The sequence below is a fragment of the Giraffa tippelskirchi genome, chromosome 7 (assembly GCF_054371585.1).
Source record: "Giraffa tippelskirchi isolate mGirTip1 chromosome 7, T2T-mGirTip1v1.2.pri, whole genome shotgun sequence".
In the NCBI taxonomy this organism is placed as follows: Eukaryota; Metazoa; Chordata; class Mammalia; order Artiodactyla; family Giraffidae; genus Giraffa; species Giraffa tippelskirchi.
Window position 1 is genome coordinate 65,831,512 of NC_137281.1, and position 24,726 is coordinate 65,856,237.

The 24,726-nt window shown below is 55.5% G+C and overlaps 1 protein-coding gene and 1 long non-coding RNA gene across 5 annotated transcripts in view; one reads left to right on the top strand and one right to left on the bottom strand.

Annotated features, from left to right (window-relative positions):
• Positions 1 to 15,438: 15,438 nt before the first annotated feature.
• On the bottom strand, positions 15,439 to 20,508 carry LOC145514083 (uncharacterized). Of its 3 annotated transcripts, none has more exons than XM_081511166.1 (3): positions 17,058 to 20,508; positions 16,346 to 16,658; positions 15,439 to 16,038 (listed from the first exon to the last, which is right to left on the bottom strand). In XM_081511166.1, exons 1-3 carry the CDS (start codon positions 17,292 to 17,294, stop codon positions 15,467 to 15,469), a joined length of 1,122 nt encoding a protein of 373 aa, XP_081367292.1. In that variant the 5' UTR covers positions 17,295 to 20,508; the 3' UTR covers positions 15,439 to 15,466. The 3 variants fall into 3 exon arrangements, with proteins under 3 accessions (XP_081367292.1, XP_081367291.1, XP_081367290.1); XM_081511165.1 differs by having other exon boundaries at positions 15,439 to 16,089; XM_081511164.1 differs by having other exon boundaries at positions 15,439 to 16,095.
• A 425-nt stretch (positions 20,509 to 20,933) lies between these two features.
• Positions 20,934 to 24,726, top strand: part of LOC145514123 (uncharacterized) — a 30,135-nt gene continuing 26,342 nt past the window's right edge. For both annotated transcript variants that reach the window (XR_014059843.1, XR_014059844.1), the window contains exon 1: positions 20,934 to 21,045. This is a non-coding gene — a long non-coding RNA (uncharacterized LOC145514123). The remainder of the gene's footprint in view (positions 21,046 to 24,726) is intronic.

Below are 24,726 nucleotides of genomic sequence, written 5' to 3' on the forward strand. Positions count from 1 at the left end.
AAAGATGAAATTGTGTTCAGGATCGGGGGGAGGGATGAACAGGGCGTGCTTGCCTTGAATCCAGGCTTTGTTGGGGGGTGGGGCATAAAGATCGAAGGGGTCTGAAACTACAAATTGGGATGGTAACACAGTATCACCAGAGTTACACAACAGTGTTCCCAAATTGCAACAATGATGAAAAAGTTTACTAATCCCAACTTAACCAAGAGAAATACAGGAAACCATACACAAAATAAAACATCACCAGAAAGGTGGAAACAAACCAAATGCAAAGCAGTTCAGGGGAAAGGAACTCCATGTCCCCTGGGGGCAGACCGAGTTGCCGGCGTCCACGGTGAGCAGACAGGGATGGAGGCTGCAGAGCCGACCGCTCCCCTGGACGTGGTGTTTCCGGCAAGGGCTCTGGGTCTCTGCCCAGAGCGGGGGCTCGTTCTTCCTGCAGGGGCGAGTGAGTCATCGTCGGCGTCTGGGTGTTGCGCGGGAGCCAGGGCAGGCTCTCCCTGCCGAGGCGGTGACTCCTCCTCTGCCTCGGGTTCTCCTGCCAAAGCCCGAGCAGGTACAGGTGCACGTGGAGGTGGAGGTTCTGGCTGAGGGGGTGGGACATCAGTGCCTGGGGCTGGGGGCCCTGCAGGCACGGAGATCCGATCTGCCCGGTGTGCTGGCCAGTACCCAGCTGGCCTGGTGTCTCTGCGAGGGCAAGTCTCGGTTCTCCATCTGGCCTCGGTGGATCCCTGGGTCCTGCACCTGGAGCCACCACCTCTGTAGGGACAGGTCTGGGAAGTAGAGCCTGGTTCCAGTTGGAGGCCAGTGCTAGAGCTGGGGGAGAAGCAAAGTTTGCCCACAGGCCAGCCTTGGCATGTGCGTATCCCGGGACAGAAAGCTTCCAAGAGATTCCCAAAGAATACCCAGGGTCGGATGTCTTTTGGGACTGAAGTGTGCAAGATGGGGGTGGGGGTGTGAGGCCAGCGCTTGCTGCAGGCCCAGCAGCATCTTTCGGGGACTCGTCCGTGTGTAGCTCAGCACCCCCTCCCCACACACTCCCGTGCACCAGCCCCAGCGTCCTCACCTCTGTGCTCTGGCGTGCTGGGCTCCAGGTCCTCCTGCTGCCTCAGAGGCCGGGGTTCTCGGGACTCTGGGTCGGAGCCGGGTGTGCTGAGCTCCGTGGCAGCCTCAGACTGGGCCGCCGGGTGTATCCTGGGCGGTGTCTCGGCAGCAGGCCTTCCCCGCCTCCGCTTCGCCCCCGGTGGGGCTGATGCCTCCGTGGGCACGCTCACCTGGAGCCTGCACTGGGCCTCACGGGCGGGGGGGTGGTGCTCCGACCCCTCCCTCCGGGAGGTGGACGGGGTGTCCCCGTCCTCGGCCTCATCACGTGGGAAGCTCTGCAACGACAGTGACCGTCAGCCAGCCGTGCTGGGAGTTTTCCGAGCTGGGCATGGCCAGTGGAGCCGCTGCTTCTGCCTGCTCGAACTTCTCTTCCCAGAAGGGTCAGAGACGTGTGTCTGCTCAGATCCCCACCCGGGAGGAAAGAGACCCACCTGAGGGTGTGAGGTCAGCCTGGGCGGCCGGCGCTGCCCGCACTCTCCCCATCCCACCCAGCCTGCTCTCCCCTGGGGTGTGGACACAACTTGTCCGCAGGCTTCTGACCCCACATCCGCCTGGGCTTCCTTGAGGGAGACACGCCCCGAGAAACCCGCATCCACACACACAGGCAAAGGACCCGGTGTTTCCGGGTGGCATGGGAGAGGTGGCCCGGCCCCGCCTGGGGCTCCCCGTGTTACCTTTCTGTTTCTCCGGGCAAAGGGCCAGAGGCCTCTCGGGGGTGCCCTGAGCCAACGTCAACAGGGTGCCCACGCACACTGCCTGTGAGCTCTCCTGAGGCCCCGGCCTCTGGGCAGGGGCAAACAGCAGAACATCCTGGCAGCAAGTGATCTGGCTGGGGGCTCCTCTCCGCTCTGGAGGCCTGGATACCCGGGTTGCGGGTTCTGTTGGGTTCTGTTGCCGGCAGGTGACATCATTTCCTGGGGTTCGTGCTGAGGTCCCTTCCCCAAAACTTTGCAAGGGAATCTCTGGGTTTCTGACTGCTCGACCACCCCCCTTAGGCCATGTGCAGGCACAGTGACAGCCACACAGCCCAGCCCACAGCCCTGGGGAGGCCTGGGTGCAGCCAGGGCCTGAGCTCCGAGGACCCCGCTGCTCTCAGACCAGGCTCCTTCTTCTCGTAAGTGGTGTGGCCCTGGACAAGCATATGCCCCTCAGGGTTTCCCCGGTCTCTCCATCTGCAGAGTGGGGGTCATTCTCCCATCTGTTTCCTAGGTCTGTCGGCCTACGAGCAGCTCCATGCCTTTCCACCTGGGGCTGATATCACGTGGAGCTTGTGCGCTGAGACTTCAGAAAGAAAGACTCCATCCAGGGCTGACACAGCACAGAATGGGGCAGAACGAGGCCTGGATGCGCCGTGGTACCCAGGAAAAGGCACTCCCCCTCCTGACTGTTTTGAGACCCCGCATGCAAGTTGGAGGACCGAAAGGAAGACTCGAAGGTCTCCCTCTCTGATAGAAAAGAGTAGCCAACTTTCTGGTCCTCTGTTTCCATTGAGATTCTGTTCAAGTGTCCCAGCTCGGCTTCTGCGGGTGGCTGAGCTTCTAATGGCTCCCTGCGTTCTTGTCTTTTCCTCTCCAAACCTTCCGTCCGTTTCCCCCTTCTGGGGTGGATGGGCGCTGTCATTGCTTCTACCTTCGAGACAGATTGATGAAAAGTCTGGACCATCGACTCCTTTCCTCTCTTTGGTTCCGTGTCTCTCTCTGGCTGTGTCCCTCTCTTTTCCTTTCTCGATTCAGTCTGTGTCTTCCTCTTTCTCTCTCGTGTGTGGATGGATGGATGCTAGGAATGCACATGTATATGATTAGATGAGGGTTATGTTTTAGGGATAGGTTAGAGGGAGAGAAAGGCTTTAGGTCGGAGTTGGTCATGGGGGAAGGGTCAAGGGTGGTGGTGGTGTTTCTTGGAATCTGAGTGCTGTGCATTCTTCGTCTCTTTCCATATGAACCCCTTCTCAGATACACCACTTGCAAGGAGTCTCTCATGTTCCGTTTCCTATCTTTTGCATTTGTGAATGCTTAGCTTCTCTGTTGTGAAGAGGTTCCATTGGATGGAAACCCATTGGTGTACTGGTTTCCCTCTTTCCCTTACTTCAAGAGACCCATTTCTACCTCCGCCCAGCAAATGGCAAGGAGACTCTGATGATCAGGAGCCTTTGACCTACGCTTCTTTCTAACTATCTCATGACATCAGTCTTTAGGGTGAGGTTTTTCCCCGATATTGAGGTGGTGTGAGATCAAAACCAATAGCGTTCTTCAGATGTAGCTGTCTGGTTTTCCCATGGACATTGATTGAAGAGGCTTTCTTGTTCCCATTTGGATATTCTCCCCTTCTGTGTCAGAGATGAGTTGACCTTGGATGCCGGGGTTTGTTTCTGGACCCTCAACTTTATTCCATCGATCTGGATCTGTGTGTGTTGTTGTATTCCCAATAGCATACTGTCCTGCTGCTGCCGCTGCGGCTAAGTCACTTCAGTCGTGTCTGACTCTGCGCGACCCCATGGCCTGCAGCCTACCAGGCTCCTCCGTCCAGGGCATTTTCCAGGCAAGAGTACTGGAGTGGGTCGCCATCGCCTTCTCCGATACTCTCCTGAGGATCCTAGTTTGGTCGTCTAATTTCCTTTCACACAACCTTGGACGTCCGTATCGGGGCTTTTTCGTCGGATTGTATTGACAATTTAGGCTCTTTTCTGTTTCCGTAACCCCTTTTGCAATTCTTTGTTCGGTGCGAACATGCATTGGCATTTTGGGAGGAATAGCATCGAAGCTGTGGATTGCCTTGTGGGGCTGTGACATCATTTTCCCAATAGGAATTCTTTCAAGCCCTGAGCACAGCTTCTCTTTCCAGTGATTGGTGTGGGCTTGATCTTCTTTCTTCCATCTCTCGCCGTTTTGTGAGAACAGGTCCTTCCTTCCCTTCTGGGTTAGATGGACTCGTGGGTATCACTTCAGTGAATGGCATTGTCAGTGGGGGTGATAATTCCCTTCTCATTGGAAGACTTTGCGGTGAGTATTAGAAGTGCAAGTGATTTCTCTTCCCCTTCCTCCCTGTCCATCTCTCAGAGCCACCGGGAAACAGAGGCCTCATCCAGGGTCACACAGGCCTGAGGGAGTGCAACTAGACTGTTGTTTCTTCAGGCCCTCAGTGCTGGACATCATCCGGGATACTCTGTGTGTGTCTTCCTCAGTCTGGCGTCCCTTCAGACCTTTCCCTAGTTTTCACAGGCTTGTTGTGTTGGTGTTCTTTGTCTGTTTGGAGACACGTCCTTGAGAAGCTTTGTGTTTCCACTCATTCGTCTCGCGATGTATGACCTGTCTTTTGCTTTTGTAATGAGGTCTTTCCCACGGTAGATGTCTTTGATTTTGCAAAGTCCACTGTATTCTCTGGGTTGTTTTGTGGACTGCCTTTTAGTTTTGTGTGTGAAGACTCAAAGCACGTGTCCGGTTTCTGCTCATTGTTCTTCTAGATTTGTGACAAGTTTTCATGGAAACTTTGTCTAGGGATAACTGGAAGTGAACTCGGTGTAAGGTGTCAAGTCTCCATCTCCATTCATGTCATGCCCTGCAGTTTCCAATTCCCTGTTCCTGAGTGGTTTTGGAGACCTTGTGGGAAGTTTGGTTGCATCGGAGTTTGCATTTCCACCTTGAGTAGATTCACACTGTTCTGCCCTCAGGGACACTGTCAAGGGGGAGTGAGGAGCAGCCTGCACTTGCAGCAGTGACCACACGGTGGGGCGAGTGCTGCTGTCCCCTCTGGGAGCCCCAGGCCACAGGCATCCCAGTGAGGAGCCAGCTCTGTGCTCAGCTGAAAGGAGTTAGTCTCTCAGGAGCCTCTGAGCCCTTGCCTTTGGATCACCCAGGGTGGGCATTTACTGTGACAGAAAAAAATTGCCCTGAATTCCATGGACGGAAGAGCCTGGCTGTGTAGAGTTCGTGAGTTGCCGTGAATCAGACACAACTGAGGACACAAAAACTCAATAGACTAAAACACTTTTTGGGGGTGGGGGGAGTGAAAGGGGGTGATGTGGGGTTTTTTGTCTTATATAATAGCCAAGGGAAATCTAGTTTAAACCTAAATTCACATAGATGGGAAAGGTATAGCTCTCCGTCACCCTATTAAAAAAAAAAAAAAAACGACTTAACTTTTCTGAAACTTTATTTAGTAGCTTCCTTGAGCAGTTCATTGTGAAGCATTTTTTTTTTTTTTCTGTGACATTGGCCTCATTAAAAAGTACGGTTTGCGTTTACTGGATAATTTTGTTCATTGGTTTGTTAGGGAATCTTGGTAATATCTGAGTTTCCTGGGGAGCATGGTCACATGACCTGGCCCTGGCCAATCGGTGCGTTCCACCTCCCTGGCCACTGTGATTGGCTCCGGACTGGGGCAGTGCCCAATCGGGGCCCAGGGCCGGGCCTCACGTTGGAAGCCAGGGGAAGACGAGCTCTCGTCCTGCTGGGGTAGGGGAAGGGGTGGGGCCGGGGGAGGTCAGGCTCCAGCAGTGGGAGGGGCTTGAGGTCCGCCTGCGGCAGTTGGTGACCTTCCTGCTCCCCTCAGGGCAGAGCCGCCGGCCTGAGAATGAGGGCGCTGCTGAGCCCAGGGGCTGGGATGGCCCGTTGCTGCTGTGGTCCCAGAGCTCCACCCGAGACCTGAGGGAGGCCGTCTGCCCGTGAGTCCTCTCCCACTTGTCTGTCAGCTTGTTTGAAGCATGCTGGGTTTTCTGCCCAGCTGGCTAAGGGGAGTCCCTGGAAATGCAAGGGTGTGGGTTTTGGCAGACTTCAGGGAAGACATGCCAGATGAGCCTGGGAGACTCCAGCTTAATCTGGATTCAGGAGATATCTCTTCGGGCCAGCTAGTAATTGTAGGATAAGCCTAATGAGTCTTCACAGGATGAAGAGAGTAACGTGCCAAGGTAGCAATCGATGTCCTCCTTCGAGAGGATGAAGCTGGTGCTCAGAGAAGGGGGGAACTTGGCCACAGCAAGGAGGTGTGCACCCAGACAGAACCCCCAGATCCGGCCATTTGAGCTCAGGGAGGCCAGTGGTGTGGCTTGTCCCTGTGGCAGGGGCCGAGGCACGCAGCCCACCCTGATTCCTGCGGGGGCCTGACTTGGGAAGTGCCATCTGGTAGCTTTGAGACTCACCAAACCAAATTGCACTGGAGAGAGGAAGGACACCTTCCTTCATCCACCCCCCACCCCCGCCGGATTCCCACATACCCTGACCCCTTTCTCTGGATTTCGGAGCCATTTCCAGAGTCCCGCTCATATGACCTCATTCGAAGTGCACTGTGGACGAGCTGCCATGTGCAGCTGCTACCACAGCAGCCAAGGGCTTTAGCTCCCGAGTACCTCCCTTCCTTTGGAACTTGGGGGCCCTCTACTCCCCACTTGCACACCACAGACCTTTGCTGAGGATTGTGGGGACCCTCACTCAGTTTGCAGCACGTTGTAGCCATCCCTGTCCTCTCAATACCTCCCTTGCAACTCAGCTTGTGAGCTCCTTTGGAGCAGCGTGGCCCACCTGGCTGCAACGGAAGAGACACAGCTGACAGGGAAACAACAGCTTAGATCTGACAGCCGGAAAGCTCTGTCAAAAGGGACCTCCCTCTTCACACCGTAGAGGCTGTAGGAGCCGCCAGGGTTTGGGAACCAGTGCTGGGGCCAAAATGACTCCACAGCTGTTTTCCTTCCTGGGGAGGGTTCTGGCTCCAGTGGGAATGGCTCAAGTCTCCTAAGGTTCTGAAAGCCCACTGTGTGCAGATTCACGGTACACAGAGAGGAGAAGGTGGAGTCCTGCCCTGGAGGTGGGCACAGCTCACGGATGAGCCAGGCAGGCAGGCAGGCAGGCAGGGCATGAGAACACCTGAGCTGCCTTCATGAGTGAATGGTGTGGGGGCAGAGGAAGAGAAGCCGGTCTGCTCCCTCATGTGGTGCCCAGGGCAGGTTGTCCCCAGAGGAAACCCTTACGACGGTGAGGACTATCACTGCTGTTTCCCAAGGGGTTCCGTCGGTGCGTGTCTTCCCCGGAGCGGTCAGGCCGTCTCTAAAGTACACTGGCCATGGGCATTGCCTCTCCTTGGAACTTCCCATGTGTTTCTCTTTTTTATGGAACAGTGATTTTTTAGAGGGGTTCTGGGCCACAAGGTTGTTGGGTCATTTTCTAGCCTTCTGTCGTGAAGAACGCTTTCCTGGGCGTTGGGGTGGTTTGTTGTTCCAGCTCCCTTTCTTGGCTTCTTTTGGGAGCTGGTGCAACAAGAGGAGCTCAGCCTCTGCCTTCTGGCTGAGATGTCACCCTTCAAACAGCAATGCCTGCCTGGAGATAATGATGGCATTTGCCAAAAGGGCTTCGTTTGGCACATGATATCTTGAAAGGACGTACACCGTCCTTTCAGCTATCAAAGGCTAGTTCAAATGACATACAAATGAGAACTCTCCAATGGAGTCTTACAGTAGGTGGAGAGTCCGAAAAAAACTCCTTCAGTCATTTCACTGAGAGTCATTGATTGGGGACACCAAGAATATAGGAAGGAATGCAGAAAGAAAAGATGAAATTGTGTTCAGGATCGGGGGGAGGGATGAACAGGGCGTGCTTGCCTTGAATCCAGGCTTTGTTGGGGGGTGGGGCATAAAGATCGAACGGGTCTGAAACTACAAAGTGGGATGGTAACACAGTATCACCAGAGTTACACAACAGTCTTCCCAAATTGCAACAATGATGAAAAAGTTTACTAATCCCAACTTAACCAAGAGAAATACAGGAAACCATACACAAAATAAAACATCACCAGAAAGGTGGAAACAAACCAAATGCAAAGCAGTTCAGGGGAAAGGAACTCCATGTCCCCTGGGGGCAGACCGAGTTGCCGGCGTCCACGGTGAGCAGACAGGGATGGAGGCTGCAGAGCCGACCGCTCCCCTGGACGTGGTGTTTCCGGCAAGGGCTCTGGGTCTCTGCCCAGAGCGGGGGCTCGTTCTTCCTGCAGGGGCGAGTGAGTCATCGTCGGCGTCTGGGTGTTGCGCGGGAGCCAGGGCAGGCTCTCCCTGCCGAGGCGGTGACTCCTCCTCTGCCTCGGGTTCTCCTGCCAAAGCCCGAGCAGGTACAGGTGCACGTGGAGGTGGAGGTTCTGGCTGAGGGGGTGGGACATCAGTGCCTGGGGCTGGGGGCCCTGCAGGCACGGAGATCCGATCTGCCCGGTGTGCTGGCCAGTACCCAGCTGGCCTGGTGTCTCTGCGAGGGCAAGTCTCGGTTCTCCATCTGGCCTCGGTGGATCCCTGGGTCCTGCACCTGGAGCCACCACCTCTGTAGGGACAGGTCTGGGAAGTAGAGCCTGGTTCCAGTTGGAGGCCAGTGCTAGAGCTGGGGGAGAAGCAAAGTTTGCCCACAGGCCAGCCTTGGCATGTGCGTATCCCGGGACAGAAAGCTTCCAAGAGATTCCCAAAGAATACCCAGGGTCGGATGTCTTTTGGGACTGAAGTGTGCAAGATGGGGGTGGGGGTGTGAGGCCAGCGCTTGCTGCAGGCCCAGCAGCATCTTTCGGGGACTCGTCCGTGTGTAGCTCAGCACCCCCTCCCCACACACTCCCGTGCACCAGCCCCAGCGTCCTCACCTCTGTGCTCTGGCGTGCTGGGCTCCAGGTCCTCCTGCTGCCTCAGAGGCCGGGGTTCTCGGGACTCTGGGTCGGAGCCGGGTGTGCTGAGCTCCGTGGCAGCCTCAGACTGGGCCGCCGGGTGTATCCTGGGCGGTGTCTCGGCAGCAGGCCTTCCCCGCCTCCGCTTCGCCCCCGGTGGGGCTGATGCCTCCGTGGGCACGCTCACCTGGAGCCTGCACTGGGCCTCACGGGCGGGGGGGTGGTGCTCCGACCCCTCCCTCCGGGAGGTGGACGGGGTGTCCCCGTCCTCGGCCTCATCACGTGGGAAGCTCTGCAACGACAGTGACCGTCAGCCAGCCGTGCTGGGAGTTTTCCGAGCTGGGCCTGGCCAGTGGAGCCGCTGCTTCTGCCTGCTCGAACTTCTCTTCCCAGAAGGGTCAGAGACGTGTGTCTGCTCAGATCCCCACCCGGGAGGAAAGAGACCCACCTGAGGGTGTGAGGTCAGCCTGGGCGGCCGGCGCTGCCCGCACTCTCCCCATCCCACCCAGCCTGCTCTCCCCTGGGGTGTGGACACAACTTGTCCGCAGGCTTCTGACCCCACATCCGCCTGGGCTTCCTTGAGGGAGACACACCCCGAGAAACCCGCATCCACACACACAGGCAAAGGACCCGGTGTTTCCGGGTGGCATGGGAGAGGTGGCCTGGCCCCGCCTGGGGCTCCCCGTGTTACCTTTCTGTTTCTCCGGGCAAAGGGCCAGAGGCCTCTCGGGGGTGCCCTGAGCCAACGTCGACAGGGTGCCCACGCACACTGCCTGTGAGCTCTCCTGAGGCCCCGGCCTCTGGGCAGGGGCAAGCAGCAGAACATCCTGGCAGCAAGTGATCTGGCTGGGGGCTCCTCTCCGCTCTGGAGGCCTGGATACCCGGGTTGCGGGTTCTGTTGGGTTCTGTTGCCGGCAGGTGACATCATTTCCTGGGGTTCGTGCTGAGGTCCCTTCCCCAAAACTTCGCAAGGGAATCTCTGGGTTTCTGACTGCTCGACCACCCCCCTTAGGCCATGTGCAGGCACAGTGACAGCCACACAGCCCAGCCCACAGCCCTGGGGAGGCCTGGGTGCAGCCAGGGCCTGAGCTCCGAGGACCCCGCTGCTCTCAGACCAGGCTCCTTCTTCTCATAAGTGGTGTGGCCCTGGACAAGCATATGCCCCTCAGGGTTTCCCCGGTCTCTCCATCTGCAGAGTGGGGGTCATTCTCCCATCTGTTTCCTAGGTCTGTCGGCCTACGAGCAGCTCCATGCCTTTCCACCTGGGGCTGATATCACGTGGAGCTTGTGCGCTGAGACTTCAGAAAGAAAGACTCCATCCAGGGCTGACACAGCACAGAATGGGGCAGAACGAGGCCTGGATGCGCCGTGGTACCCAGGAAAAGGCACTCCCCCTCCTGACTGTTTTGAGACCCCGCATGCAAGTTGGAGGACCGAAAGGAAGTCTCGAAGGTCTCCCTCTCTGATAGAAAAGAGTAGCCAACTTTCTGGTCCTCTGTTTCCATTGAGATTCTGTTCAAGTGTCCCAGCTCGGCTTCTGCGGGTGGCTGAGCTTCTAATGGCTCCCTGCGTTCTTGTCTTTTCCTCTCCAAACCTTCCGTCCGTTTCCCCCTTCTGGGGTGGATGGGCGCTGTCATTGCTTCTACCTTCGAGACAGATTGATGAAAAGTCTGGACCATCGACTCCTTTCCTCTCTTTGGTTCCGTGTCTCTCTCTGGCTGTGTCCCTCTCTTTTCCTTTCTCGATTCAGTCTGTGTCTTCCTCTTTCTCTCTCGTGTGTGGATGGATGGATGCTAGGAATGCACATGTATATGATTAGATGAGGGTTATGTTTTAGGGATAGGTTAGAGGGAGAGAAAGGCTTTAGGTCGGAGTTGGTCATGGGGGAAGGGTCAAGGGTGGTGGTGGTGTTTCTTGGAATCTGAGTGCTGTGCATTCTTCGTCTCTTTCCATATGAACCCCTTCTCAGATACACCACTTGCAAGGAGTCTCTCATGTTCCGTTTCCTATCTTTTGCATTTGTGAATGCTTAGCTTCTCTGTTGTGAAGAGGTTCCATTGGATGGAAACCCATTGGTGTACTTGGTTTCCCTCTTTCCCTTACTTGAAGAGACCCATTTCTACCTCCGCCCAGCAAATGGCAAGGAGACTCTGATGTTAAGGAGCCTTTGACCTACGCTTCTTTCTAGCTATCTCATGACATCAGTCTTTAGGGTGAGGTTTTTCCCCGATATTGAGGTGGTGTGAGATCAAAACCAATAGCGTTCTTCAGATGTAGCTGTCTGGTTTTCCCATGGACATTGATTGAAGAGGCTTTCTTGTTCCCATTTGGATATTCTCCCCTTCTGTGTCAGAGATGAGTTGACCTTGGATGCCGGGGTTTGTTTCTGGACCCTCAACTTTATTCCATCGATCTGGATCTGTGTGTGTTGTTGTATTCCCAATAGCATACTGTCCTGCTGCTGCCGCTGCGGCTAAGTCACTTCAGTCGTGTCTGACTCTGCGCGACCCCATGGCCTGCAGCCTACCAGGCTCCTCCGTCCAGGGCATTTTCCAGGCAAGAGTACTGGAGTGGGTCGCCATCGCCTTCTCCGATACTCTCCTGAGGATCCTAGTTTGGTCGTCTAATTTCCTTTCACACAACCTTGGACGTCCGTATCGGGGCTTTTTCGTCGGATTGTATTGACAATTTAGGCTCTTTTCTGTTTCCGTAACCCCTTTTGCAATTCTTTGTTCGGTGCGAACATGCATTGGCATTTTGGGAGGAATAGCATCGAAGCTGTGGATTGCCTTGTGGGGCTGTGACATCATTTTCCCAATAGGAATTCTTTCAAGCCCTGAGCACAGCTTCTCTTTCCAGTGATTGGTGTGGGCTTGATCTTCTTTCTTCCATCTCTCGCCGTTTTGTGAGAACAGGTCCTTCCTTCCCTTCTGGGTTAGATGGACTCGTGGGTATCACTTCAGTGAATGGCATTGTCAGTGGGGGTGATAATTCCCTTCTCATTGGAAGACTTTGCTGTGAGTATTAGAAGTGCAAGTGATTTCTCTTCCCCTTCCTCCCTGTCCATCTCTCAGAGCCACCGGGAAACAGAGGCCTCATCCAGGGTCACACAGGCCTGAGGGAGTGCAACTAGACTGTTGTTTCTTCAGGCCCTCAGTGCTGGACATCATCCGGGATACTCTGTGTGTGTCTTCCTCAGTCTGGCGTCCCTTCAGACCTTTCCCTAGTTTTCACAGGCTTGTTGTGTTGGTGTTCTTTGTCTGTTTGGAGACACGTCCTTGAGAAGCTTTGTGTTTCCACTCATTCGTCTCGCGATGTATGACCTGTCTTTTGCTTTTGTAATGAGGTCTTTCCCACGGTAGATATCTTTGATTTTGCAAAGTCCACTGTATTCTCTGGGTTGTTTTGTGGACTGCCTTTTAGTTTTGTGTGTGAAGACTCAAAGCACGTGTCCGGTTTCTGCTCATTGTTCTTCTAGATTTGTGACAAGTTTTCATGGAAACTTTGTCTAGGGATAACTGGAAGTGAACTCGGTGTAAGGTGTCAAGTCTCCATCTCCATTCATGTCATGCCCTGCAGTTTCCAATTCCCTGTTCCTGAGTGGTTTTGGAGACCTTGTGGGAAGTTTGGTTGCATCGGAGTTTGCATTTCCACCTTGAGTAGATTCACACTGTTCTGCCCTCAGGGACACTGTCAAGGGGGAGTGAGGAGCAGCCTGCACTTGCAGCAGTGACCACACGGTGGGGCGAGTGCTGCTGTCCCCTCTGGGAGCCCCAGGCCACAGGCATCCCAGTGAGGAGCCAGCTCTGTGCTCAGCTGAAAGGAGTTATTCTCTCAGGAGCCTCTGAGCCCTTGCCTTTGGATCACCCAGGGTGGGCATTTACTGTGACAGAAAAAAATTGCCCTGAATTCCATGGACGGAAGAGCCTGGCTGTGTAGAGTTTGTGAGTTGCCGTGAATCAGACACAACTGAGGACACAAAAACTCAATAGACTAAAACACTTTTTGGGGGTGGGGGGAGTGAAAGGGGGTGATGTGGGGTTTTTTGTCTTATATAATAGCCAAGGGAAATCTAGTTTAAACCTAAATTCACATAGATGGGAAAGGTATAGCTCTCCGTCACCCTATTAAAAAAAAAAAAAAAAAAAAACGACTTAACTTTTCTGAAAGTTTATTTAGTAGCTTCCTTGAGCAGTTCATTGTGAAGCATTTTTTTTTTTTTCTGTGACATTGGCCTCATTAAAAAGTACGGTTTGCGTTTACTGGATAATTTTGTTCATTGGTTTGTTAGGGAATCTTGGTAATATTTGAGTTTCCTGGGGAGCATGGTCACATGACCTGGCCCTGGCCAATCGGTGCGTTCCACCTCCCTGGCCACTGTGATTGGCTCCGGACTGGGGCAGTGCCCAATCGGGGCCCAGGGCCGGGCCCCACGTTGGAAGCCAGGGGAAGACGAGCTCTCGTCCTGCTGGGGTAGGGGAAGGGGTGGGGCCGGGGGAGGTCAGGCTCCAGCAGTGGGAGGGGCTTGAGGTCCGCCTGCGGCAGTTGGTGACCTTCCTGCTCCCCTCAGGGCAGAGCCGCCGGCCTGAGAATGAGGGCGCTGCTGAGCCCAGGGGCTGGGATGGCCCGTTGCTGCTGTGGTCCCAGAGCTCCACCCGAGACCTGAGGGAGGCCGTCTGCCCGTGAGTCCTCTCCCGCTTGTCTGTCAGCTTGTTTGAAGCATGCTGGGTTTTCTGCCCAGCTGGCTAAGGGGAGTCCCTGGAAATGCAAGGGTGTGGGTTTTGGCAGACTTCAGGGAAGACATGCCAGATGAGCCTGGGAGACTCCAGCTTAATCTGGATTCAGGAGATATCTCTTCGGGCCAGCTAGTAATTGTAGGATAAGCCTAATGAGTCTTCACAGGATGAAGAGAGTAACGTGCCAAGGTAGCAATCGATGTCCTCCTTCGAGAGGATGAAGCTGGTGCTCAGAGAAGGGGGGAACTTGGCCACAGCAAGGAGGTGTGCACCCAGACAGAACCCCCAGATCCGGCCATTTGAGCTCAGGGAGGCCAGTGGTGTGGCTTGTCCCTGTGGCAGGGGCCGAGGCACGCAGCCCACCCTGATTCCTGCGGGGGCCTGACTTGGGAAGTGCCATCTGGTAGCTTTGAGACTCACCAAACCAAATTGCACTGGAGAGAGGAAGGACACCTTCCTTCATCCACCCCCCACCCCCGCCGGATTCCCACATACCCTGACCCCTTTCTCTGGATTTCGGAGCCATTTCCAGAGTCACGCTCATATGACCTCATTCGAAGTGCACTGTGGACGAGCTGCCATCTGCAGCTGCTACCACAGCAGCCAAGGGCTTTAGCTCCCGAGTACCTCCCTTCCTTTGGAACTTGGGGGCCCTCTACTCCCCACTTGCACACCACAGACCTTTGCTGAGGATTGTGGGGACCCTCACTCAGTTTGCAGCACGTTGTAGCCATCCCTGTCCTCTCAATACCTCCCTTGCAACTCAGCTTGTGAGCTCCTTTGGAGCAGCGTGGCCCACCTGGCTGCAACGGAAGAGACACAGCTGACAGGGAAACAACAGCTTAGATCTGACAGCCGGAAAGCTCTGTCAAAAGGGACCTCCCTCTTCACACCGTAGAGGCTGTAGGAGCCGCCAGGGTTTGGGAACCAGTGCTGGGGCCAAAATGACTCCACAGCTGTTTTCCTTCCTGGGGAGGGTTCTGGCTCCAGTGGGAATGGCTCAAGTCTCCTAAGGTTCTGAAAGCCCACTGTGTGCAGATTCACGGTACACAGAGAGGAGAAGGTGGAGTCCTGCCCTGGAGGTGGGCACAGCTCACGGATGAGCCAGGCAGGCAGGCAGGCAGGCAGGGCATGAGAACACCTGAGCTGCCTTCATGAGTGAATGGTGTGGGGGCAGAGGAAGAGAAGCCGGTCTGCTCCCTCATGTGGTGCCCAGGGCAGGTTGTCCCCAGAGGAAACCCTTACGACGGTGAGGACTATCACTGCTGTTTCCCAAGGGGTTCCGTCGGTGCGTGTCTTCCCCGGAGCGGTCAGGCCGTCTCTAAAGTACACTGGCCATGGGCATTGCCTCTCCTTGGAACTTCCCATGTGTTTCTCTTTTTTATGGAACAGTGATTTTTTAGAGGGGTTCTGGGCCACAAGGTTGTTGGGTCATTTTCTAGCCTTCTGTCGTGAAGAACGCTTTCCTGGGCGTTGGGGTGGTTTGTTGTTCCAGCTCCCTTTCTTGGCTTCTTTTGGGAGCTGGTGCAACAAGAGGAGCTCAGCCTCTGCCTTCTGGCTGAGATGTCACCCTTCAAACAGCAATGCCTGCCTGGAGATAATGATGGCATTTGCCAAAAGGGCTTCGTTTGGCACATGATATCTTGAAAGGACGTACACCGTCCTTTCAGCTATCAAAGGCTAGTTCAAATGACATACAAATGAGAACTCTCCAATGGAGTCTTACAGTAGGTGGAGAGTCCGAAAAAAACTCCTTCAGTCATTTCACTGAGAGTCATTGATTGGGGACACCAAGAATATAGGAAGGAATGCAGAAAGAAAAGATGAAATTGTGTTCAGGATCGGGGGGAGGGATGAACAGGGCGTGCTTGCCTTGAATCCAGGCTTTGTTGGGGGGTGGGGCATAAAGATCGAACGGGTCTGAAACTACAAAGTGGGATGGTAACACAGTATCACCAGAGTTACACAACAGTGTTCCCAAATTGCAACAATGATGAAAAAGTTTACTAATCCCAACTTAACCAAGAGAAATACAGGAAACCATACACAAAATAAAACATCACCAGAAAGGTGGAAACAAACCAAATGCAAAGCAGTTCAGGGGAAAGGAACTCCATGTCCCCTGGGGGCAGACCGAGTTGCCGGCGTCCACGGTGAGCAGACAGGGATGGAGGCTGCAGAGCCGACCGCTCCCCTGGACGTGGTGTTTCCGGCAAGGGCTCTGGGTCTCTGCCCAGAGCGGGGGCTCGTTCTTCCTGCAGGGGCGAGTGAGTCATCGTCGGCGTCTGGGTGTTGCGCGGGAGCCAGGGCAGGCTCTCCCTGCCGAGGCGGTGACTCCTCCTCTGCCTCGGGTTCTCCTGCCAAAGCCCGAGCAGGTACAGGTGCACGTGGAGGTGGAGGTTCTGGCTGAGGGGGTGGGACATCAGTGCCTGGGGCTGGGGGCCCTGCAGGCACGGAGATCCGATCTGCCCGGTGTGCTGGCCAGTACCCAGCTGGCCTGGTGTCTCTGCGAGGGCAAGTCTCGGTTCTCCATCTGGCCTCGGTGGATCCCTGGGTCCTGCACCTGGAGCCACCACCTCTGTAGGGACAGGTCTGGGAAGTAGAGCCTGGTTCCAGTTGGAGGCCAGTGCTAGAGCTGGGGGAGAAGCAAAGTTTGCCCACAGGCCAGCCTTGGCATGTGCGTATCCCGGGACAGAAAGCTTCCAAGAGATTCCCAAAGAATACCCAGGGTCGGATGTCTTTTGGGACTGAAGTGTGCAAGATGGGGGTGGGGGTGTGAGGCCAGCGCTTGCTGCAGGCCCAGCAGCATCTTTCGGGGACTCGTCCGTGTGTAGCTCAGCACCCCCTCCCCACACACTCCCGTGCACCAGCCCCAGCGTCCTCACCTCTGTGCTCTGGCGTGCTGGGCTCCAGGTCCTCCTGCTGCCTCAGAGGCCGGGGTTCTCGGGACTCTGGGTCGGAGCCGGGTGTGCTGAGCTCCGTGGCAGCCTCAGACTGGGCCGCCGGGTGTATCCTGGGCGGTGTCTCGGCAGCAGGCCTTCCCCGCCTCCGCTTCGCCCCCGGTGGGGCTGATGCCTCCGTGGGCACGCTCACCTGGAGCCTGCACTGGGCCTCACGGGCGGGGGGGTGGTGCTCCGACCCCTCCCTCCGGGAGGTGGACGGGGTGTCCCCGTCCTCGGCCTCATCACGTGGGAAGCTCTGCAACGACAGTGACCGTCAGCCAGCCGTGCTGGGAGTTTTCCGAGCTGGGCCTGGCCAGTGGAGCCGCTGCTTCTGCCTGCTCGAACTTCTCTTCCCAGAAGGGTCAGAGACGTGTGTCTGCTCAGATCCCCACCCGGGAGGAAAGAGACCCACCTGAGGGTGTGAGGTCAGCCTGGGCGGCCGGCGCTGCCCGCACTCTCCCCATCCCACCCAGCCTGCTCTCCCCTGGGGTGTGGACACAACTTGTCCGCAGGCTTCTGACCCCACATCCGCCTGGGCTTCCTTGAGGGAGACACACCCCGAGAAACCCGCATCCACACACACAGGCAAAGGACCCGGTGTTTCCGGGTGGCATGGGAGAGGTGGCCTGGCCCCGCCTGGGGCTCCCCGTGTTACCTTTCTGTTTCTCCGGGCAAAGGGCCAGAGGCCTCTCGGGGGTGCCCTGAGCCAACGTCGACAGGGTGCCCACGCACACTGCCTGTGAGCTCTCCTGAGGCCCCGGCCTCTGGGCAGGGGCAAACAGCAGAACATCCTGGCAGCAAGTGATCTGGCTGGGGGCTCCTCTCCGCTCTGGAGGCCTGGATACCCGGGTTGCGGGTTCTGTTGGGTTCTGTTGCCGGCAGGTGACATCATTTCCTGGGGTTCGTGCTGAGGTCCCTTCCCCAAAACTTCGCAAGGGAATCTCTGGGTTTCTGACTGCTCGACCACCCCCTTTAGGCCATGTGCAGGCACAGTGACAGCCACACAGCCCAGCCCACAGCCCTGGGGAGGCCTGGGTGCAGCCAGGGCCTGAGCTCCGAGGACCCCGCTGCTCTCAGACCAGGCTCCTTCTTCTCATAAGTGGTGTGGCCCTGGACAAGCATATGCCCCTCAGGGTTTCCCCGGTCTCTCCATCTGCAGAGTGGGGGTCATTCTCCCATCTGTTTCCTAGGTCTGTCGGCCTACGAGCAGCTCCATGCCTTTCCACCTGGGGCTGATATCACGTGGAGCTTGTGCGCTGAGACTTCAGAAAGAAAGACTCCATCCAGGGCTGACACAGCACAGAATGGGGCAGAACGAGGCCTGGATGCGCCGTGGTACCCAGGAAAAGGCACTCCCCCTCCTGACTGTTTTGAGACCCCGCATGCAAGTTGGAGGACCGAAAGGAAGACTCGAAGGTCTCCCTCTCTGATAGAAAAGAGTAGCCAACTTTCTGGTCCTCTGTTTCCATTGAGATTCTGTTCAAGTGTCCCAGCTCGGCTTCTGCGGGTGGCTGAGCTTCTAATGGCTCCCTGCGTTCTTGTCTTTTCCTCTCCAAACCTTCCGTCCGTTTCCCCCTTCTGGGGTGGATGGGCGCTGTCATTGCTTCTACCTTCGAGACAGATTGATGAAAAGTCTGGACCATCGACTCCTTTCCTCTCTTTGGTTCCGTGTCTCTCTCTGGCTGTGTCCCTCTCTTTTCCTTTCTCGATTCAGTCTGTGTCTTCCTCTTTCTCTCTCGTGTGTGGATGGATGGATGCTAGGAATGCACATGTATATGATTAGATGAGGGTTATGTTTTAGGGATAGGTTAGAGGGAGAGAAAGGCTTTAGGTCGGAGTTGGTCATGGGGGAAGGGTCAAGGGTGGTGGTGGTGTTTCTTGGAATCTGAGTGCTGTGCATTCTTCGTCTCTTTCCATATGAACCCCTTCTCAGATACACCACTTGCAAGGAGTCTCTCATGTTCCGTTTCCTATCTTTTGCATTTGTGAATGCTTAGCTTCTCTGTTGTGAAGAGGTTCCATTGGATGGAAACCCATTGGTGTACTTGGTTTCCCTCTTTCCCTTACTTGAAGAGACCCATTTCTACCTCCGCCCAGCAAATGGCAAGGAGACTCTGATGTTAAGGAGCCTTTGACCTACGCTTCTTTCTAGCTATCTCATGACATCAGTCTTTAGGGTGAGGTTTTTCCCCGATATTGAGGTGGTGTGAGATCAAAACCAATAGCGTTCTTCAGATGTAGCTGTCTGGTTTTCCCATGGACATTGATTGAAGAGGCTTTCTTGTTCCCATTTGGATATTCTCCCCTTCTGTGTCAGAGATGAGTTGACCTTGGATGCCGGGGTTTGTTTCTGGACCCTCAACTTTATTCCATCGATCTGGATCTGTGTGTGTTGTTGTATTCCCAATAGCATACTGTCCTGCTGCTGCCGCTGCGGCTAAGTCACTTCAGTCGTGTCTGACTCTGCGCGACCCCATGGCCTGCAGCCTACCAGGCTCCTCCGTCCAGGGCATTTTCCAGGCAAGAGTACTGGAGTGGGTCGCCATCGCCTTCTCCGATACTCTCCTGAGGATCCTAGTTTGGTCGTCTAATTTCCTTTCACACAACCTTGGACGTCCGTATCGGGGCTTTTTCGTCGGATTGTATTGACAATTTAGGCTCTTTTCTGTTTCCGTAACCCCTTTTGCAATTCTTTGTTCGGTGCGAACATGCATTGGCATTTTGGGAGGAATAGCATCGAAGCTGTGGATTGCCTTGTGGGGCTGTGACATCATTTCCCCAATAGGAATTCTTTCAAGCCCTGAGCACAGCTTCTCTTTCCAGTGATTGGTGTGGGCTTGATCTTCTTTCTTCCATCTCTCGCCGTTTTGTGAGAACAGGTCCTTCCTTCCCTTCTGGGTTAGATGGACTCGTGGGTATCACTTCAGTGAATGGCATTGTCAGTGGGGGTGATAATTCCCTTCTCATTGGAAGACTTTGCTGTGAGTATTAGAAGTGCAAGTGATTTCTCTTCCCCTTCCTCCCTGTCCATCTGTCAGAGCCACCGGGAAACAGAGGCCTCATCCAGGGTCACACAGGCCTGAGGGAGTGCAACTAGACTGTTGTTTCTTCAGGCCCTCAGTGCTGGACATCATCCGGGATACTCTGTGTGTGTCTTCCTCAGTCTGGCGTCCCTTCAGACCTTTCCCTAGTTTTCACAGGCTTGTTGTGTTGGTGTTCTTTGTCTGTTTGGAGACACGTCCTTGAGAAGCTTTGTGTTTCCACTCATTCGTCTCGCGATGTATGACCTGTCTTTTGCTTTTGTAATGAGGTCTTTCCCACGGTAGATATCTTTGATTTTGCAAAGTCCACTGTATTCTCTGGGTTGTTTTGTGGACTGCCTTTTAGTTTTGTGTGTGAAGACTCAAAGCACGTGTCCGGTTTCTGCTCATTGTTCTTCTAGATTTGTGACAAGTTTTCATGGAAACTTTGTCTAGGGATAACTGGAAGTGAACTCGGTGTAAGGTGTCAAGTCTCCATCTCCATTCATGTCATGCCCTGCAGTTTCCAATTCCCTGTTCCTGAGTGGTTTTGGAGACCTTGTGGGAAGTTTGGTTGCATCGGAGTTTGCATTTCCACCTTGAGTAGATTCACACTGTTCTGCCCTCAGGGACACTGTCAAGGGGGAGTGAGGAGCAGCCTGCACTTGCAGCAGTGACCACACGGTGGGGCGAGTGCTGCTGTCCCCTCTGGGAGCCCCAGGCCACAGGCATCCCAGTGAGGAGCCAGCTCTGTGCTCAGCTGAAAGGAGTTATTCTCTCAGGAGCCTCTGAGCCCTTGCCTTTGGATCACCCAGGGTGGGCATTTACTGTGACAGAAAAACATTGCCCTGAATTCCATGGACGGAAGAGCCTGGCTGTGTAGAGTTCGTGAGTTGCCGTGAATCAGACACAACTGAGGACACAAAAACTCAATAGACTAAAACACTTTTTGGGGGTTGGGGGAGTGAAAGGGGGTGATGTGGGGTTTTTTGTCTTATATAATAGCCAAGGGAAATCTAGTTTAAACCTAAGTTCACATAGATGGGAAAGGTATAGCTCTCCGTCACCCTATTAAAAAAAAAAAAAAAAAAACGACTTAACTTTTCTGAAAGTTTATTTAGTAGCTTCCTTGAGCAGTTCATTGTGAAGCATTTTTTTTTTTTCTGTGACATTGGCCTCATTAAAAAGTACGGTTTGCGTTTACTGGATAATTTTGTTCATTGGTTTGTTAGGGAATCTTGGTAATATTTGAGTTTCCTGGGGAGCATGGTCACATGACCTGGCCCTGGCCAATCGGTGCGTTCCACCTCCCTGGCCACTGTGATTGGCTCCGGACTGGGGCAGTGCCCAATCGGGGCCCAGGGCCGGGCCCCACGTTGGAAGCCAGGGGAAGACGAGCTCTCGTCCTGCTGGGGTAGGGGAAGGGGTGGGGCCGGGGGAGGTCAGGCTCCAGCAGTGGGAGGGGCTTGAGGTCCGCCTGCGGCAGTTGGTGACCTTCCTGCTCCCCTCAGGGCAGAGCCGCCGGCCTGAGAATGAGGGCGCTGCTGAACCCAGGGGCTGGGATGGCCCGTTGCTGCTGTGGTCCCAGAGCTCCACCCGAGACCTGAGGGAGGCCGTCTGCCCGTGAGTCCTCTCCCGCTTGTCTGTCAGCTTGTTTGAAGCATGCTGGGTTTTCTGCCCAGCTGGCTAAGGGGAGTCCCTGGAAATGCAAGGGTGTGGGTTTTGGCAGACTTCAGGGAAGACATGCCAGATGAGCCTGGGAGACTGCAGCTTAATCTGGATTCAGGAGATATCTCTTCGGGCCAGCTAGTAATTGTAGGATAAGCCTAATGAGTCTTCACAGGATGAAGAGAGTAACGTGCCAAGGTAGCAATCGATGTCCTCCTTCGAGAGGATGAAGCTGGTGCTCAGAGAAGGGGGGAACTTGGCCACAGCAAGGAGGTGTGCACCCAGACAGAACCCCCAGATCCGGCCATTTGAGCTCAGGGAGGCCAGTGGTGTGGCTTGTCCCTGTGGCAGGGGCCGAGGCACGCAGCCCACCCTGATTCCTGCGGGGGCCTGACTTGGGAAGTGCCATCTGGTAGCTTTGAGACTCACCAAACCAAATTGCACTGGAGAGAGGAAGGACACCTTCCTTCATCCACCCCCCACCCCCGCCGGATTCCCACATACCCTGACCCCTTTCTCTGGATTTCGGAGCCATTTCCAGAGTCCCGCTCATATGACCTCATTCGAAGTGCACTGTGGACGAGCTGCCATGTGCAGCTGCTACCACAGCAGCCAAGGGCTTTAGCTCCCGAGTACCTCCCTTCCTTTGGAACTTGGGGGCCCTCTACTCCCCACTTGCACACCACAGACCTTTGCTGAGGATTGTGGGGACCCTCACTCAGTTTGCAGCACGTTGTAGCCATCCCTGTCCTCTCAATACCTCCCTTGCAACTCAGCTTGTGAGCTCCTTTGGAGCAGCGTGGCCCACCTGGCTGCAACGGAAGAGACACAGCTGACAGGGAAACAACAGCTTAGATCTGACAGCCGGAAAGCTCTGTCAAAAGGGACCTCCCTCTTCACACCGTAGAGGCTGTAGGAGCCGCCAGGGTTTGGGAACCAGTGCTGGGGCCAAAATGACTCCACAGCTGTTTTCCTTCCTGGGGAGGGTTCTGGCTCCAGTGGGAATGGCTCAAGTCTCCTAAGGTTCTGAAAGCCCACTGTGTGCAGATTCACGGTACACAGAGAGGAGAAGGTGGAGTCCTGCCCTGGAGGTGGGCACAGCTCACGGATGAGCCAGGCAGGCAGGCAGGCAGGCAGGGCATGAGAACACCTGAGCTGCCTTCATGAGTGAATGGTGTGGGGGCAGAGGAAGAGAAGCCGGTCTGCTCCCTCATGTGGTGCCCAGGGCAGGTTGTCCCCAGAGGAAACCCTTACGACGGTGAGGACTATCACTGCTGTTTCCCAAGGGGTTCCATCGGTGCGTGTCTTCCCCGGAGCGGTCAGGCCGTCTCTAAAGTACACTGGCCATGGGCATTGCCTCTCCTTGGAACTTCCCATGTGTTTCTCTTTTTTATGGAACAGTGATTTTTTAGAGGGGTTCTGGGCCACAAGGTTGTTGGGTCATTTTCTAGCCTTCTGTCGTGAAGAACGCTTTCCTGGGCGTTGGGGTGGTTTGTTGTTCCAGCTCCCTTTCTTGGCTTCTTTTGGGAGCTGGTGCAACAAGAGGAGCTCAGCCTCTGCCTTCTGGCTGAGATGTCACCCTTCAAACAGCAATGCCTGCCTGGAGATAATGATGGCATTTGCCAAAAGGGCTTCGTTTGGCACATGATATCTTGAAAGGACGTACACCGTCCTTTCAGCTATCAAAGGCTAGTTCAAATGACATACAAATGAGAACTCTCCAATGGAGTCTTACAGTAGGTGGAGAGTCCGAAAAAAACTCCTTCAGTCATTTCACTGAGAGTCATTGATTGGGGACACCAAGAATATAGGAAGGAATGCAGAAAGAAAAGATGAAATTGTGTTCAGGATCGGGGGGAGGGATGAACAGGGCGTGCTTGCCTTGAATCCAGGCTTTGTTGGGGGGTGGGGCATAAAGATCGAACGGGTCTGAAACTACAAAGTGGGATGGTAACACAGTATCACCAGAGTTACACAACAGTGTTCCCAAATTGCAACAATGATGAAAAAGTTTACTAATCCCAACTTAACCAAGAGAAATACAGGAAACCATACACAAAATAAAACATCACCAGAAAGGTGGAAACAAACCAAATGCAAAGCAGTTCAGGGGAAAGGAACTCCATGTCCCCTGGGGGCAGACCGAGTTGCCGGCGTCCACGGTGAGCAGACAGGGATGGAGGCTGCAGAGCCGACCGCTCCCCTGGACGTGGTGTTTCCGGCAAGGGCTCTGGGTCTCTGCCCAGAGCGGGGGCTCGTTCTTCCTGCAGGGGCGAGTGAGTCATCGTCGGCGTCTGGGTGTTGCGCGGGAGCCAGGGCAGGCTCTCCCTGCCGAGGCGGTGACTCCTCCTCTGCCTCGGGTTCTCCTGCCAAAGCCCGAGCAGGTACAGGTGCACGTGGAGGTGGAGGTTCTGGCTGAGGGGGTGGGACATCAGTGCCTGGGGCTGGGGGCCCTGCAGGCACGGAGATCCGATCTGTCCGGTGTGCTGGCCAGTACCCAGCTGGCCTGGTGTCTCTGCGAGGGCAAGTCTCGGTTCTCCATCTGGCCTCGGTGGATCCCTGGGTCCTGCACCTGGAGCCACCACCTCTGTAGGGACAGGTCTGGGAAGTAGAGCCTGGTTCCAGTTGGAGGCCAGTGCTAGAGCTGGGGGAGAAGCAAAGTTTGCCCACAGGCCAGCCTTGGCATGTGCGTATCCCGGGACAGAAAGCTTCCAAGAGATTCCCAAAGAATACCCAGGGTCGGATGTCTTTTGGGACTGAAGTGTGCAAGATGGGGGTGGGGGTGTGAGGCCAGCGCTTGCTGCAGGCCCAGCAGCATCTTTCGGGGACTCGTCCGTGTGTAGCTCAGCACCCCCTCCCCACACACTCCCGTGCACCAGCCCCAGCGTCCTCACCTCTGTGCTCTGGCGTGCTGGGCTCCAGGTCCTCCTGCTGCCTCAGAGGCCGGGGTTCTCGGGACTCTGGGTCGGAGCCGGGTGTGCTGAGCTCCGTGGCAGCCTCAGACTGGGCCGCCGGGTGTATCCTGGGCGGTGTCTCGGCAGCAGGCCTTCCCCGCCTCCGCTTCGCCCCCGGTGGGGCTGATGCCTCCGTGGGCACGCTCACCTGGAGCCTGCACTGGGCCTCACGGGCGGGGGGGTGGTGCTCCGACCCCTCCCTCCGGGAGGTGGACGGGGTGTCCCCGTCCTCGGCCTCATCACGTGGGAAGCTCTGCAACGACAGTGACCGTCAGCCAGCCGTGCTGGGAGTTTTCCGAGCTGGGCCTGGCCAGTGGAGCCGCTGCTTCTGCCTGCTCGAACTTCTCTTCCCAGAAGGGTCAGAGACGTGTGTCTGCTCAGATCCCCACCCGGGAGGAAAGAGACCCACCTGAGGGTGTGAGGTCAGCCTGGGCGGCCGGCGCTGCCCGCACTCTCCCCATCCCACCCAGCCTGCTCTCCCCTGGGGTGTGGACACAACTTGTCCGCAGGCTTCTGACCCCACATCCGCCTGGGCTTCCTTGAGGGAGACACACCCCGAGAAACCCGCATCCACACACACAGGCAAAGGACCCGGTGTTTCCGGGTGGCATGGGAGAGGTGGCCTGGCCCCGCCTGGGGCTCCCCGTGTTACCTTTCTGTTTCTCCGGGCAAAGGGCCAGAG

Excerpts from the sequence above, each read along its gene's own strand:
- LOC145514083 (XM_081511164.1), bottom strand. The coding sequence starts at position 17,294 with ATGATGTCACCTGCCGGCAACAGAACCCAACAGAACCCGCAACCCGGG. Across the intron at positions 16,659-17,057 it reads TTGCCCGGAGAAACAGAAAG|AGCTTCCCACGTGATGAGGC; the intron begins GTAACACGGGGA and ends CTGTCGTTGCAG. Across the intron at positions 16,096-16,345 it reads CAGCACGCCAGAGCACAGAG|CTCTAGCACTGGCCTCCAAC; the intron begins GTGAGGACGCTG and ends CTTCTCCCCCAG.